At 44.6% G+C, this 16,830-nt stretch overlaps 1 protein-coding gene across 4 annotated transcripts in view; it reads right to left on the bottom strand.

Annotated features, from left to right (window-relative positions):
• Nucleotides 1–16,830, bottom strand: part of Mylk (myosin light chain kinase) — a 253,275-nt gene that overhangs the window by 167,263 nt on the left and 69,182 nt on the right. For all 4 annotated transcript variants that reach the window (XM_029470833.1, XM_029470834.1, XM_029470835.1 and 1 more), the window contains exon 2: nucleotides 15,549–15,716. In XM_029470833.1, coding sequence (XP_029326693.1) covers nucleotides 15,549–15,713 — 165 coding nt within the window. In that variant the 5' untranslated portion in view covers nucleotides 15,714–15,716. The remainder of the gene's footprint in view (nucleotides 1–15,548; nucleotides 15,717–16,830) is intronic.

Raw genomic sequence — 16,830 nt, 5'->3', positions numbered from 1 at the left:
ACTATTTCTTGAGTTATCAGACACACTTGGTATCTGAAGCCAGACAATGTGTAACAGGATTGAAGTCCTTGCAGAAGGCCTCTAAGCAGGCTATGCATGGAGGCTGCCAAGCTGAAACCTAAGTTGCAGTGGAGAATCCAGGATGTTGGAGATGCCAGGAATGCATAATGTCTCTCAAGGAGAGCTATAGGCACAGAGCACAGAGCTATGGTCAAGCAGAGAAGCCATGTGTGAACAGGTGCAGGACCATTGGGGCACATCTACACATACCCACTGATGCCCACACATGACACCACGTGCCTTGGATGCTACAGGCACTGTGGACATTGAGGTATAGGATTTGGGTGTTTTGTTGTAGTTTGCTCTGCTGCGTTTCAATGTCGTTTTGATTCATTTTTCCTTGCTATTGCTTTGACCTTCTCTTTCAGAATGGTGCTACAGTATGCTGGAATCATGGAACCTGTTTTGTTTTTTAAACAGGAGCTCACAGTTAAGGATTTCCTTGAGTTGCATAAGAGACATTGAACTTTTGAACACTGTCGGGGATCTTAAAGCTATGGAAACTGTTTAAATAGACTAAATGCATGTTTCATTACCAGATGGTGTAATTTTCATTTTTGTTGCTGTAACAAAGTAATCTGATTAAAAGAAAGAAAGAAAGAAAGAAAGAAAGAAAGAAAGAAAGAAAGAAAGAAAAAGAAAAACCTTAGGCAAGATAAGGTTTGCTTTAGCTCACAATTCCGTGACAATCAATCATTGCCGAGAAGTTAAGGTGGCAGGAACTTAATCGGTGGACACATCACATGTGTAGATGCCAGGAGAAGAAAGAAATGAACACATATATGCACTCTGGATTGTTTGTGCTCAGCTTGATTTCTACACTCATACAGTTCAGGATCCCATCCCTACCCCTCAACACACACCCTGCCTACGGAACGGTGTTGCCCACAGTGGGCTGGGTCTTCCAATGACCTTAATTGAGATGATTCCACACAGACATAACCACAGCCAAACCGATGAAGACAATCCCTAATTGAGGCTATCTTAGGGAATTATAGATTGTAGCATGTTGCTAATTAAATCTAATCATCTCAGATGGCCGTGGGCCTTTGGGGCTATGGGGAGAATGGTTTAAATTCCAATGTTGTTGGGCTATTTTGAAGGTTTTTGGAGTCTGTAGAGGTGGGACACAGCTGGTAAACGTGGATTATTGGGCTCAGGCCTTTGAAGGTTGTAAGTATCTCTGGTTCTGAGTTGGTATTTTTCCTGGTCATCATCATGTGAACAACTGGTACATGCTTCAATTCGTCATGTCTGGCCTCCTCTGCTATCATGGACTGAGACTCAAAACAAGAAAACAAACCACCTCCACCACCACCACCACCACCACAACAACAACACCCTATCTTCTCTTAAATTGCTCTACCAGATATTTTTTGGTCATAGCAATGCATCTACCATGCATAGGAGTCCAACTTAGAGGCTGTGGAGAACCCCACATTGAATAATGACTTGTTTAATAAGACTGTCTCATTTTAGTGACAAGTTCAAAATGAACATAGTTTGAAACCAAAAGTATACTACACAAGAAAACCCCAGAACAATCTGTGTAGACAAGAGAACTAGGACAACTGGAAGAGGTAGGATCTCAAAGAGATCAGGTAGCACTCTGATAGACTTGAAAGGCAGAATCCAACTAGAAAGACTAAAGGAAGCCTAAGAGGAAAAGTCCAAGACCTGGCCAGAGACTGTGGATGATGGCATGGGCCCAGGTAACAGGACAATAGGAAGAGGGCCAGTTCAGGTGTTACAAGTGATTGGGGCTCTTTTCCTCAGGTGAGAATTGAAAGTATGTCTTACCCTTTAGTCTTGGAAGTTCAAGCCCTAATGCTTTGAGACTGGGCTTGTAACCCCAAGGACAGATAGCTCTAGACTCTACCAACTAAGAGCTTATACCTCCAAACTACACAGATAGAATTCTGGGTACTCAGGTCAGAAGACTATTGCTCTGGCTTTGAATGTAGGCAGCCAAGCAGCGAGTGTCACAGCTCCTGAGCTGAAGGTGTTGGGAGTTTCATAACTTAGTATTGGGGACTCTTTTGGAACTCTTACGATGATTAGAACTTGTAGTCTTAGCTCTTCAAAGTCTCCCACTTTTGAGTCTTCATAGTCTTTTACCATAATCTCAGCTTTCCACTATCTCTTACCCTCTTAGTACTTCCACAGTCCCCATAAGCTCAGATCTCAGTTTCTCCTCCTAGATGCTCTCGTGAAGTCTTCAGCAACCTTCCTGCTGTTACCATGATAGATGTTGTTTATTTGTTCTCCATGTAACCAGCTTATCCCACCCTACCTGTGGTAGACCAAAGTAGGCAAAAGACTATTGGGAGAGGCATTTGAGGACCTAGTGTTGTAACAATAGGCAATAGGAGGAAGAGTCATATGCATGAAGATCTTTCTTAGCCTGACCACAAGAAGGTGAAAGCATGACTATACAGTTCTACTTATACAGTCTGGAGAGGAGTTTGGGATTCTGGTAGAGTTTCTAGTTCCAGTGGTCACAGCCTTGTTTGCATATAGTTTCTAGATCTACCAACGACAAGCCCAAAATAAACACTAATTACAAGCATTGCATAAGCACCATTCACAATTTTTGTGTAAAGACACTATGAAGGCATTCGCTCCTTTGTACTAATAGCTTCAAGATAGATAAGGTCATCTAGAGCAGACAGAGGCTTGCTACCACCAACTGAAATAAGACTGAAGGACAAACGATGGCTTTAAGAGCAGCCATGGTTGCAGTGTTCTTCATAACTGGAGTAATGTTTCTTCGATGCATCCATGAAGTGTCCAAAGCAGACAGGTTACTGTGACCAACCTGGACAGTGGCTAAAGAGAGGAATAGTTGACTGACAGCACCCTACTCTAGGTAACCAGGCACAGTACAAAGGTCTGGCAGTTGCCAATTAGGCTAAATGGCCCTCTCCTATCATATTCGTTTGAGGAGAAAAAAAAAGTGTCAGAGGATCCTTATAATAAATCATGAGATGGGTCATGATTAAAAGCACTTGTTGATCTTGCAGAGAACCTGAGTTTGGTTTCTAACTCCAGTTCTAAGGGATCAGACACCACCTTCTGATTTCTAAACAATAGGCACACATGAAGTGAACATACTTATGTGGGCAAATCACTCATATACAAAATAAATAAGTAAAAATGTAAACATCACTAATATTCTTAACAGTATCTAAGAGTGTAAGCTGAGGATTAAGTCCCCAGCCAAATGCCTTTAGGAAGGGTTGACTCCATATGACCTGTCTCTCACGGAACTGATCCTGCTTCCTGGAGAAAGCTGGTAAGGAGGCTGATCACACAACTGTAAGAGGGCTCTGTTTTGAAGGGAGGCATTCCAAGCGGTGAGCTAAGCAGAGGTTCACATGAGATAAGCCCAGAAGGGCTGAGCAGCTCGCATTTGGAACGCAAGGCACCACTTCATGAGCAGCACCTCTCACGGGTGCGCTGATTTAGTTACTAGCAACTGATTGACGCTGGTCTCACTTTTCTTTGAGCCCTTCTGCAAGGCCCTATGTTCTTAGAGCCCTTCTCTCTCCCTGTATGTTTCATCTGCTTTAATTCTGCTTATGTCTCCCCAGAGCTCTGGGAATGGGAGAAAGATAGTTAGCACTTGGTATTCTCAGGTTGGGAAGATTTCATATACTATAAAATGCCACACAAATGTCTGGTATATTATTAGAAATGAGACTTGATCAGAATAAGTTATAAAGGAAACTGATACCAAGATACAAACAGACTAAATAATATAATAAAAATGCTAAAGGGAAACAATTGTCCCTTATAATTTGGACAAGATTATTTGGCCCAGTTCCCAAGGTGATGTGAAGAATACAAATACAGCCATATTCACGAATGGCAGTCCTGCACTCCTCAGATATTTCTGGTTCTAAACAAATTAACTGTGTGGCTCATGAGAAAATGCTCAGTAAACATTAGTTGTGTGAATCAGACCCAAACACTCAAAATCTACCTGCAATAAAGGTAGGGCATTAATGAGGCAAGAAACTAGCATTTACAAAGCCTGTAGACTACACAGAAGTAATTTCTCTCTACTGGACAACAACCAGGAGCTAAGAGGGGAGCAGATTTTCAAAAATTAGACAAGCGTGTTTGTTCATGGTGCCGGACGCCAGCCCAGGGCTTTGTGAGTGCTAAGAGAGCACGCTACCTCTAAGCTGCATCTCCTGCCCTAAAAAAGAGACATGGAAAAACTGGGCATGGTACACATACCTGTAAATCCAGCACTTAGGAGGCTGGGGCAGGAGGATGGGGACTTTGAGGCCAGTCTGGACTACATAGAAAGTTCTAGACCAGCTAGAGCTATATAGGGAGCTCATATATGAATGACAACAACGATGTAAAAGTCAGACACGTGAAATATCACACACTATAAAATACACCATACACTTTCAACTCTTCCAGGGCCTTAGGGTCAGGTGAACTATGACTATTAAAAAAGAACCGGAGATCTAGGGGGGCAATCATTTCTCCAAAATTATAAGACAGTTCTATGGTAGGCAGAGGCCTAGACAAGCCTGTTTCCTATAGCACAGAATGGTAATAACATAATTGCATTCCAAATTGCCCTCAAACATGACAAAGACAGAGAATGCAGTGGGACAATAGAGCTGGAAAAGGCTTCGCAGAGGTAAAAGGCCTGCTATGACTTTGGAGGATGGCAGCCATGTGTATTTGTTTCCCTTTGGAAACTCAAGTGTTTCGCTTTTGCTGTTTTACCATCATAGTAAACTTGGTAGTGAACTCTGAAGTTGGAAGAATGTTACACATGACCAAGCGTCTCAATATAGGGAGTCCTAAGAAATGAGTCAAGTGGACTGGGCACTAGTAGAGGACCACTGACCAGCACAGTCCTCCAGACTCTGACCCTGTGGCCACCTGCCACACAGCAGCTGTAAGACCACTCTCTGTCTCACTCTGCCAGTCCTCTCTGTTTACACTCCAAGGCAAAGGGACAAGCTAATTGGAAACAGTTAAGATAATAGGCACCTAGGAGCCTCCCTGGCACACAGGGTCCATTTTAATTGTGCCTATTTTCTCTGCTAGGTTAAGTTGTCACTAAGCAATTTTAAAAACATACCATTTAGAGAGATTCCAACAACAACAAGTTCTACTTACAAGACTCGCAAGCCTCTACTAATTGCATGTAATAAGGATACTGGCACTTTCGAGAGACTGCAGTTGGTCTATGCAACCACATCCTGGTTTTTATTTTCTTTCCACTTTCTTTTGCTATTCTCACACATTACCATTTATGGATGTAGCTCCCCCAAATGCCGGGCAGGTGATATATTATGTAACAGCTGCCATACTGATGCATGTGTTTAATCATCTCTCTGGGTACAGGCTGGTTCCACGTTTGCTATTAGAAATAGTGTTCTGAGCATCTCTATTCTGGCTGTTTTCCCCGCTTCTCTGTTAAGAGTTAAGTTACAGTGTCAAAACAGAATTCTTGGCAAAATGGATCAATGGTTTTATTGCTCCTATAACATTCTTCCAGTCTGAGTCCCCGGTGGCTGAGGTAATCCTCAATGCTTCCAGCAAAGGAAACATCCCACCTTCTCACTGATCCTACACTGGTTGTTTGAGAGCTTTATTTTGCTAGTTTTTTCAGGTAGACAGCACTTGAAAGGTATCGGCATTTCCGTTTGGTTGCCAGCAGGGTTGTGCAATGCATTTTGTTGCACTTACATGTTCTTCCGTGCCCAAATGCTGTCTGTGATATTTTCAGTGTAAACTGTGGATTTGTCTTTGATCGTTTATCTGACAGGATCTGGACACTGAACTCGGATTGCTGGTACAAATATTTTTACAAGCACTTTATTATGCTTTAAAAATTTACAGGCATAATTTCTATCTACTGTGAACAGAAACTCCAGCAATAGGACCATAGGAAAAGTAAGAGGTAAACATTGAGGGTATACATTGACAGAAAGATGTTTCCCCTCTTAATCTTTCCCCTCAAAGCGTCACTTCCCCAGCCCCATCTTTAGAAGCATCTTTCTGTTCTTTTTATCATTAACTTCATAATCAGCACTAATTTTCTCCGGGTGTGACAACTACTGTTACCATTGGTTAATGGGATCTAAAACCGTCTGAGGGGCAGGCTTCTGGATCAATCGTAGGGGGTTACCTTGGTTGTGTTTATTGATGTGAAAGATCTGCCTATCGTGTGTGCAGGCACCATTCTCTGGCTGGGGTTATGAATTATATTTGTGAAGAAACAGAACTGAGCAGCACCATGCAGTCATTGCCTTCTGCTTCCTGATTGTGGATATAACAACCAGGATTGTTTGGGACCAGCTGCTTTGAGTTCCTGCTGCCTTGACTTCCTGGCCATGTTGGACTAAATACTTGTGTGGAGAGCCAGGACAAACCCTCTCTTTACTTGCTTTTGTGAGAGTATTTTACCATGGCAACAGGAAAAGATACTAAGGCACTTGCTCTGTTTCCTTATTCCTTCACAGATGCCTCAAGTTACAAAAATGACACAATCTTTCAATACATCGACTCCTGTTTACATAGATTGAACATATCTCCGTTTAAGAGACGATCATTTTTTAAAGATTTATGTATTTATTTTATGCATGAGTGCTCTACCTGCATGTACACCTGCGTGCCAGAAGAGGGCATCAGATCCCATTACAGATAGTTGTGAGCCACCATCTTGTTGCTGGGAATTGAACTCAGGACCTCTAGAAGAGAAGTCAGTGCTCTTAACCACTGAGCCATCTCTCTAGCCCATGGATCGTTTCCTTATGGAGATATTTTCTTAATTCCTTTTTGCATTGTGGAGTACACTACTGATATTTATAGTCATTCTACTAAGCAATCGTACCCTAGAGCTCCATGAGCCTACTAGTTGTGCTTAGTACTCACCAGTTAAGCTTGCCTCACCCCTCCTGCTCTCCTAGTCTCCCAGCCGCTGATACCCACCACACCATTCTCCTCGGCCATGTGCCCACTTCCTATGTAAAAATTCAGATAGCACTTAGAATATTTCCACTAGGAAAAGCAAACAATTTCTCTGACTTATGCTGCCTCCCTCTTGCCAGTCCTGCTTGGATTTTTCCGTCTCTTTTTGGGCATTTATGGCATAGTCATGACCTCAAAATGCCTACAGAGCCTAGGCAGAAAAGCCAGCCACAAAGTGTGGGCATGGAGAAGAACCATCTCTGCTCTCGTCCATCTTCTGCTGCCCTACTATGAATTTAGACACGAGGAGGGAAATGACAACATCACAATTGGTAACAGACACTGGCCTTGATGTTTGGAGAAAGCTACAAATTGTAGGGTGAGAGCAACAGGGAAAAGACACACTTAGAGCAGAGAGCTCCTGCTGAGTTGTGTGCTGGAGCAAGTGTTGCCGGATCCTATTTGTTAAGAAAAGCGTCTTCAGTTCTCAGCACCCACGTTGGGCAGCTCACAGCCATCTGTGACTCCAGCTCCAGGCGCCCAACACCTTCTTCTGGCTTCCTCCGGCATGTGCACATGCACACACACACACACACACACACACACACACACACACACACACACAGAGTACATTTTTACAAAGAAAGAAAAAGAAAAGACCCCTCAGATACAATTCTATGTGTAGGATAGCTACTTGTGAATCGTAGCTCAAAATTTCTGGGAATACCACTAACAAAAGGCACCAGATCTGGCTTGGGAGTGGACTTTATTTACCGGTTGTTTTGTTTGTTTGTAGAACTGTGGCCACCCTCTTGCTGAAGTTGCAGGTGTGTGCTGTGTCACCCACCTGCCATTATGGTTTTGAGTCTCGTAACTAAACTTCAGTTATCTGATTCATCCTTGCTGGAGAATATTGATTGCTTTACCTCCCACTGTGTCCCTACACTTTGCCTTTCTTCTCCTGCCTCAGGCTACCATGCATTGCGGTTTTACTTTTGGCTTGCCAAAGCTTTCATAATTTATTTTCCGTAACCATAACTAACATTTCTGAGCTGTATCTATGGGTGGATGATAATTATATACATTTTCTTCTTTCTTTCTTTCTTTCTTTCTTTCTTTCTTTCTTTCTTTCTTTCTTTCTTGCTTGCTTGCTTGCTTGCTTGCTTGCTTTCTTTCTTTCTTTTAAACTTACTCAAACATCTAATTTATTTATTTATTTTTATTAGATATTTTCTTCATTTACATTTCAAATGCTACCCCCAAAGTCCTCTATACCCTCCCCCCAACCCCCACTCCCCAACCCACCCACTCCTGCTTCCTGGCCCTGGCATTCCCCTGTACTGGGGCATGTGATCTTCACAAGACCAAGGGCCTCTCCTCCCATTGATGGCCAACTAGGCCATCCTCTGCTACATATGCAACTAGAGACACAGTTCTGGAGGGTACTGGTTAGTTCATATTGTTGTTCCTCCTATAGGGTTGCAGACCCCTCTATATATTTTCTTCAAATAGCTTGTGACCATCATTAGCTAATTCGTGGTCAATGGCTAAAGAACTAGTTTCCCAATGTAGTTGGCGGTAAAGAAACTTCCAAAATCAAACACTGGCTGATCCTCTTGAATCAAGGGATGTCTACAAGTCGCATGTGGGGCAGTCTCCTGATGGACTTCACTTAAGTGACTCTGGCCATGCAACAAGCAGATAGCACATGCAACTCTCCTCATTGTGACAAAGGAAATGGATCTTTCCCCCAAGACAACACTAAGAGCTTCTAATTTTCTCTATACAAAGATGTTAGAAAACCATCCTTCCTTCTTCAATCATCAGATCCTTAGCCTCAAACTTGCAGCTCTGTCTTTTATGGAGTCTTTGTCCTATCTCTGTTCTAATAGGAACACTGGTGGAGCCGTTAGAGGAACCCTGGGGGGCTCTCATAACCATGGACACCCCCTTCTTGTGTACCTAGCGCAGCTCTGAGATATCCCTCATTTGAAATAGTTTATTTCTATGGCACATGTAGACGAGAAGGAATTACAAAGTCTCTTCAGTCTACCATGTCAACGCTAACGTGACCACCAACTGCAATGTCTATTCTATTGGCCCATTCTATTGCTTTAGGGACTCTGGCATTGTAGGCAATGTCTTCTAGCCACTTGGAGCAGATATCTGCAGGGAGCTAGGGAGGAGACTCATGCTGGCTGAGTCCAGGCCAGCATTCCTTACTACAGACAGAGGATTAGAAGAGAATGCTCTCTTCCTCAAGAGGTAACCTTTGGTCATATCTTATGCCCTAAATAAATTCTCAAGAACCCAGTACTTTATTCCTATTGTGAAGAGAACAGCTCTTTATTTTAAAAATACTTAGTTTATGTATATGTGTATGTGTACGGGCCTGTGTGTGTGTAGGAACACCATGTGTGTGCCAGCCAAGGTCAGAAAGATTTAGATCCCCTGTAACTGGAGCTACAAGCAGGTTCATGAGCTGCCGTGTGGACACTGGGAATAAAATTCTAGTCCTCTGTAAAAGTTGCAAATGCTCTGAACTGCTGAGCCATCGCTCCAGCAAAGAACAGTTTGTTTTGTTTTGTTTTGTTTTGTTTTGTTTTGTTTTGTTTTTTACATGTCTTTTAGGTGTGAATCACCAATACCTAAGAGCTGAATTAATAAGAATGCTCTAGATCAGGCATGTCCAATAGGATTTCTGTGATGGCAGAAATACTTAGTAATCTGTGCTGCTTGACATGTTAGCTATTAGCCTTCCACAACCACTGAGCACTGAAATATGTATATGGGCTAGCATGTGTATTTCCCTAGTATAGCCAGGGAAATAAAAATCTCAATTAAATTAAATTAATTTATTTAATTAACATTATTGTAAATTAGACAGCCACAAGTGACTAGTGGTGATCCTATTCAACAGTGCAAATCTAGACTTCAAAGAACTCACCCTGATTAAAGAAGCAAAAGAGGTAAGCACTGACCTGCGTGTAAATGGATAGAGTGCAGTAAGCCAATGCTTTAGCATTGGGGAAACTCAGAAGGGAGCAATGGAGGGCGAGAAAGCTCACGCACATCCACGAGGTGCACCCATCTGCCAGTGTGCAAAACGAACCAGAAACGGAACTCAGGAAGGGCAGCAGGTGGCAGATCGGCATATGCATCCTGTGTGCGTAAAAGGATATTCACATAGATGTCCTGTTTGCATAGAACATTTCTGAATATCTACCCAGACTGCTGATGGCTGCTACCTCTGAAAAGCAGAAGCAAAAAGTCAAGGCAGAGAACTTTCAAATTTCCTTTGAGTTTTCATTACATGCATTCGTTTTATTTGTGGGAGCCTTAGGGCTACGTGCCCCAGGTTTTCTCTTTCCATCCTGTGTAGCCTGGGGATTGAACTCAGGCTCACAGTTCTGGCAACAAGTACCATTAATAATAGTTTAACATTGAAATTATTTCTTTAACGCAGGCACAGAGATGATTACTGAATGGCACATTTTGAAGACTATGGTCACATCTTTTCTATGGTTATTATTCATGACTGGTCTTATGTGATTTTCATTAACGGTCCACATCCTACAAACGTGGCTCTTAAGTACTCTAAGAGAAATACTTCAGGGGAGTGAACTAAAGGAAGTAGAATCTAAACCAATAGAATGGGGAGGAAAAGGAAGCCCATCTTGATCCAGGAACAGCCTGGGGAAAAACCCCATGACATGGATGGGAAGGAGTGTGGGAGCAGAGTCTCAGTGACAGAAGATGCCTGGGAGCTCAGGCATAGCCCCACCTTGGTGTCCTCAAGGAAGCAAGAATGTCCTGAGCACACAATAATGCAGCAGACGCTGGGTCACTTCCAAGACTCAAAGACCAACAAGAAACAGACACTGACTTGAAGAGATTAGATTAGGCCCATGGAAGGAAGGCCAGTCTCAGCTGGTGCATGGAGCACAAGGTCTAATGCAAAGGCTCTGACATAGCACGTTCGGGTGTCATTGAGGTGGAACTAACAAGACTAGGAGTGCATGTGTGGCTCCCATCGACCATGGTGATGCTTTTCCCTTCGTCCCACATCATCCCCAGCGCCAGTAGCAAATCTGTTGATGGACTTTCTGCAACTGTCTGGTTACACATAGGCACAGCTGCTGTCTGTGTATGCATACTTTTCTAAACCACGCTAGGACTCCTGGGGACCCGTGAAAGCCAGACATGTCCTTTAAGTTCCTCATGTCTTTGAAGACAGTGGTTTACTTCTCTGTTGGATGGAAACGGGGAAGAGGCTTTGTGCTTTAGCCAAACGGAAGCCATTATTGTCCCTTTCAAGGGAGGTTGTCTCATGTTGCCTGCCTCGCGACAGCTGAACCAGTATCTGGCATGAGACAATCAAGGCAGCATTTTATAGGAGCCTCAATGAGCCTCAATGAGCCCAGGGGTTTGGGTGAAACCTTCTTCTGGCTACACTTCTCAGGCAGCCTTAAAGCATTAGCCCCCTGGGTCTGTAGGACAGAATGGCTGGTATGGTGGTTCTGCTTGTTTGTTGATAATGGCAAGTCTGTGGGCAAAAGGGAAGAATACACTGATTTTAGGATTTTCCCAGCATTGCTTTTTCACACCGGACCCTGTGGTAGGGAGGTAGGCCACCAATGGGGCAGTTCGCCACATGGGCCATAGACGATGCTTCAGGTGGCCTGGCTATGTTCACAAGGAATCGCACGCAGCAAAGGGTAAAGTAGAAAATGAGAGCATCCAAGATGTCTTTTGACTTCTTGTATTTTTAATCATGAAAAAGACAGCTTTTCATGAAGCTCTCTAGACAACTTCAGCACAGAGGTGTCACTGGATCACCCTGAACTGCAAAGGAGGCCTCTGGTCCTATTGCAGGCATTGAAAGGGACAGCTACGGGAATGGGTACAGGTTACGTGTTCGCTACTCAGAGTATCTGTCACAGAGTGGGAAAGTGCTTAAAAAATGCAACAGACGAGCTGGGCGTGGTGGCGCACACCTTTAATCCCAGCACTCGGGAGGCAGAGGCAGGAGGATTTCTGAGTTCGAGGCCAGCCTGGTCTACAAAGTGAGTTCCAGGACAGCCAGGGCTATACAGAGAAACCCTGTCTCAAAAAAAAAAAAAAAAAAAGCAACAGATTAAATCCCATGGGAAGAAAGACTCAAGTCTGAAGTGCCCCAGAATTGCAATACCATGCTAAAGTCACCCACGTCCTAGATGACAGGAAGAAGTGTATTATCAGAGGTGAGGTTCATTTAGGTTTTTGCTTAAAAGTAGGCACAGGAGGGAAATGGAAGTGAGAGGGCAGTTGGCTTTAGCTTTCAGGAATAAAAGCAGTAAGCCCAAGTTCCAACCGACTGCTAATTACAGCCCTGGAGGAGGTGGGAAAATAGCCTTCATGCCAAGTTCACATTTGTGACATCCACTGAATTTCAATGAGGGCACAGTTCCTGACCTCTCCAGAAGAAGCTGGAGGCTTCATTTGGGATGGCAACTCCCTAGAGAGATGGGGAAGCCAGCAGGAGTTCTTGGGCATCAGCAAGGAAGAGGCCAAGAGGAACTGCCAGGCAGAACTGAATGGTGAAGCGCAATCTCAAAAGGGCACCACTGAGCTCCTGGGAGCGCCCAGTTCTCAAAGCTGCTGTCCTACACTGGCTGTGTGGCAGACACAGGTCTGGTACAGAAACGTGGAACAGGCTGTGTGCCCAATGAGAGGAGGGCACTGCAGGCAGTGTCCAGCGGCCCAGAGGCAGCCTTGGTGGTGGTGGTGGGGGGGCGGGGCGGGCAGCTGGTGCCCCTGGCTGGTGCCCCTGGCCAAGCGAGTGAGGGTATTCAGAGCTCAGTTTCTCTTAAGAGCAACTCCTAAAGCCATGGAACTCCAACACTATCCTCTTGCTTTTTTATTTCTGTGGGGCTACCAAGAGAGGATGTCCCTGGCTCAGCTCTACCTTTGGTATCAATACAACTGGCTTCCTCATCCTGGGGTCATCAGAGGTGACCCTTCCCTAATGTGAATGCCTCTGTGTGTTTGTGGCCACAGGAGCACACGTGTTGGCAGAGTACTTTCAGCCACAGCTTCTATTGCTTCAAGTAAGCCAGGGACAACATGAATATCCCTTCCTAACAGCCTTCTCTGCATATTTCAGCATCCTGCCAAGGCAGTGTTCCGGGCTGATCCTGGTGGGGTTCGCAAGTGGCAAGACAGACCCATGGGATGATTCATAAGGAACACACAGCCACAGGGAATATGCAGAGTCAACTAGTTGGTCAACATAAGTCAAAATCAAATACTCTCAAGTCAAGGCTGTTTCAAGGATTCTGCAGTCAACACTGGTATAATTTGGATTTGGTTTGTCCCCAAGAGGCCCACATAATGAAAGCTTGTCCCTAGGGTGGTCACTACTGGGTGTTGCTAGACCCCTGAGAGTGTGGAGCCTTCGCGGAAAGGAATTAAGCCACTGGGAATGTGCCTTTGAAAGGGCTGTTGGAGACCCTGACTCCTGTTTGTTTCTGGGTCACAGAGGGTGGGTAGCTTTGTCTGCCATATGTCCTACTGTCACTGCTGCCCCTCCATGGTCCCAAAAGCAACAGGCCAGGCAACCTTGGCTGAAAGCTTAGAAACCAGGAGTCAAAAGAAACCCACACTTTAAGTGATTTAACTCAGTGATTTCGTTCCAGTAACTTACAGAACTTGGTAAATGTACCAAATGATACTGAATTGTTCAAGGTGATTGAAGTTGTATTATGTGATTTTCAAATCAGCCAGAGAAGTACCGCGTAACATCATGAAGTACTTTTAATGTCTTAGCTCTTCTTCCCAGCCTCTTGTGAACTAGGGACAGCTAGCAGGTTTAGTTTTGTTCTGTTTTTCCTCAGATAAATGAAAGCCTGGCTTCAGAGAAGGTACAAGAAAGCAGATGCACTAACTACCAGGTGAGTGTTTGTTTCATGAAGGTTCCAAGGCTCTCAGATCAAAGATGTGGCTCTTTTGTGACAATGGCCGTAGCAGCAGCTGGGGCTTCACTGTGCTGTGAGAAAGCCAAACCAAGGCAGGAGCTGTCGCTCAGCAGCAGTGTGGTAAGAGGGTGGGGTGTTCTGCTGACTAAGGCATGTCTTAAATGGCTGTTAAATTTTATAATGTGTACAGTTCAGCACTTTATAAGAACATTCACTGAGGCACACGGCCACCATCACTATCTAGTTTCAGAGCATCTTCACCATCTCAGGAAGAAACTGAACACCCGGCAGCCACGCCCAACCCTCTCTCCGTTACCTGCTGGGCTGTTCATCTCCTTTCTGTTCTCAAAGATGCCATACTGGAATGAAATAGAAGAATTATGTGGTTTTGTCCTGTCCTGCCTGGCTTCTTTCATGTGCTAGAATGTTTTCAAGGGTCACAAATGCTGTGGCATGAACCAGTACTTCCTCTTTCTGACCGACCATTCAGGGTTTCTTCCTGGGTAGGGATGTAAGGAGGTGTACTAAATTTAGGGCAACAGAAGAGAGTGTCGTGCTGGTGGAACCCCCATACACATCCCTAATATTCACCCCTTGATCTGCTTTAGATAAAATAAAGGAAATACGGATGGTGGGACAGATCTATACTCAAAGGTCCTAACTGGACAGGCCAGTGTCTCATATACAATTCAGTGAAGCTCTGGCCCTTTTCCTAACCACTCTCCAAGTGACAAGGTGGCAAAAACCTGTCACCTACACACAGGTAAGGCCAATAGCACCAAGACATGTCAGTTGGACCTTTCTCCACCTGCTTCCAGGGTCTCACACCTACAGAGTCACAGAGACACAGGAATTCCTCATTCTTCATTGAGTGCTCACACCAAGGCCTTTAAGCTTCCTGTGCTTGATCTCCAACACTACCCATAACCCCCCTCATGTTCATGTCACCTCCGTGTAAAGCTAATTTAATACCTAACGCTTACTAAAAGGGTTTTCCCTGCGTTACAGCATCAGCCGGTCTTACAGCTTTTCCTCTATGTTCCGATCTTCGCCTATTTAACAAGAAGCAGGCGAGAAAGGTTGTTCATACTTTCAGAAGGAGAAATGGAGGCCCCAGATGGGCACAAGCTCAAGATTTGTTGGCAGAAGGTGACAAAATGACATCAGGATTCTACTTGTCATTCCACTACGCTGCGTGGAATCAAGAGGTCAGCTGATAAAAATGTTCCTTCCAGGGAGGACATAGGAGAAAAATCATTTCATTTCTCAGGAGCCCAGGTTTTGGAGCACATATTTAAACCCAAGATGCATTCCTCTTGACACCAGGCATATGTATCCAGAACATATCCAGCAGCAAAATACCTTAAGATGGTCAATTTGCGTGGTCTCCTCCATTACTGAGTCCATTCACACAGACCAAAGCTCACCATGAACCAAGAAATAGCAAGATGGTATACATTCAATTTATGTGAAGGCCCAAAGGGAGACGAGGCTCTCTGCCATGGCAGGCTTACTGAGAATGAGGTGTGAGGAATGCTCCCCGCTCCCGGCCTCCCCTGCCTCCTGATCAACCACACTTCTTACCCTCCCTTCGAACTTGGCTGTGGCTCCTTCTTTGACGCAGAGGTTCCGAGGGGGCAGAATGAAAGCTGGGGCCTCGGTGAGAGTCACGGAGCTGACCTTCGAGGGATCCACACTGTGGGAGGTTTTAGACATGTGTGACGAGGCAAACAGTTTCACGTCCCCCATGGTCTACAAAAGGAAGAGGAGCAAGTCAGGTCTTAAAATACATGCATGCTGGCTTCCTCATAGATACCACTTGCCCAGCCCTATGGTTTGAGCTCACTGTAGCTTCTCCACATAAGGTACCAGATGAGAAACAGCCAGTCCTAGAGCCCAGCTCCCAGGCCACGCCTGCCATCATAGTACCCACTAAGAGCTTCCATTTGTCTTCTGACAGAGCATGGCTTGGTCAAGATCAGGGAAACTGGGTGGCTTGTAGATTTCACAATAGGCCTCTGAGGCCTGAGTTCAAATGACATCTACGTGAAGCCCTGAGTTGGGAAGTCCCAGCTGCTTCTGCCTGAACTGTTATAAAGTATGGGCTACAAACAATGGCACTGGGCCTCCAAGAAAGGCAGGAGACTGGGGTTAATGTGATGCGGGCCTAGGTGAGAAGGTGAGAGTTGGTGACTGAATGAAGGTGTGGCATTAAGCCAAGGACCACATGGTACAAAGGTTTGAAGATCCAAGCATTAAGGAAAGGAAGGTGGCACTAGATGGTACTAGGCTGACTCCATCCTTTGTAACTAAGGTCCTGGGAGGATAAACCTTCATTAATGGACAAACAGCAAAAAATGATGCCACCACTGCCAAGAACACCTTGAACCTGGGACCCTGTCCAAGGCAGATATGGGACTAGACACAATATGTCTGCAGGCTGGCAAGATTAGCTAGGACTAAAGGGTTGTTGTGAGAAGGAACAATGGCTGCCCACTGAGGTAATCAATATCTAACCCTTTCTAGTTGCTTCTTATCAACTTTAGGTACGTTTCAAGGTAAAATTTAGAAGATGCTGATGTGCAAAAATAACAAATTATCACTTCTTGGTGGGCTGGCAAGAAAGCTTGGTGATCCAAAGGCACTTGCCACCAAGCATGATGGCCTGAATTTGATCCCTGGTTCCCACAGACTAGAAGGAAAGAAATGACTCCTTTAAGTTGTCCTCTGACCCGCACATGCACATCATGGCACACGTACGTACACACACACACACACACACACACACACACACACACACACACACACACACAAAATAAATAAATAAATAAATAATTTGGGTTTGGGTTTCTGCATCTGTAGGCTC

This window comes from Mus caroli, chromosome 16 (assembly GCF_900094665.2).
Source record: "Mus caroli chromosome 16, CAROLI_EIJ_v1.1, whole genome shotgun sequence".
In the NCBI taxonomy this organism is placed as follows: Eukaryota; Metazoa; Chordata; class Mammalia; order Rodentia; family Muridae; genus Mus; species Mus caroli.
Note: the sequence above shows the minus strand (reverse complement) of the source record. Positions and strands in the feature narration are given on the sequence as shown.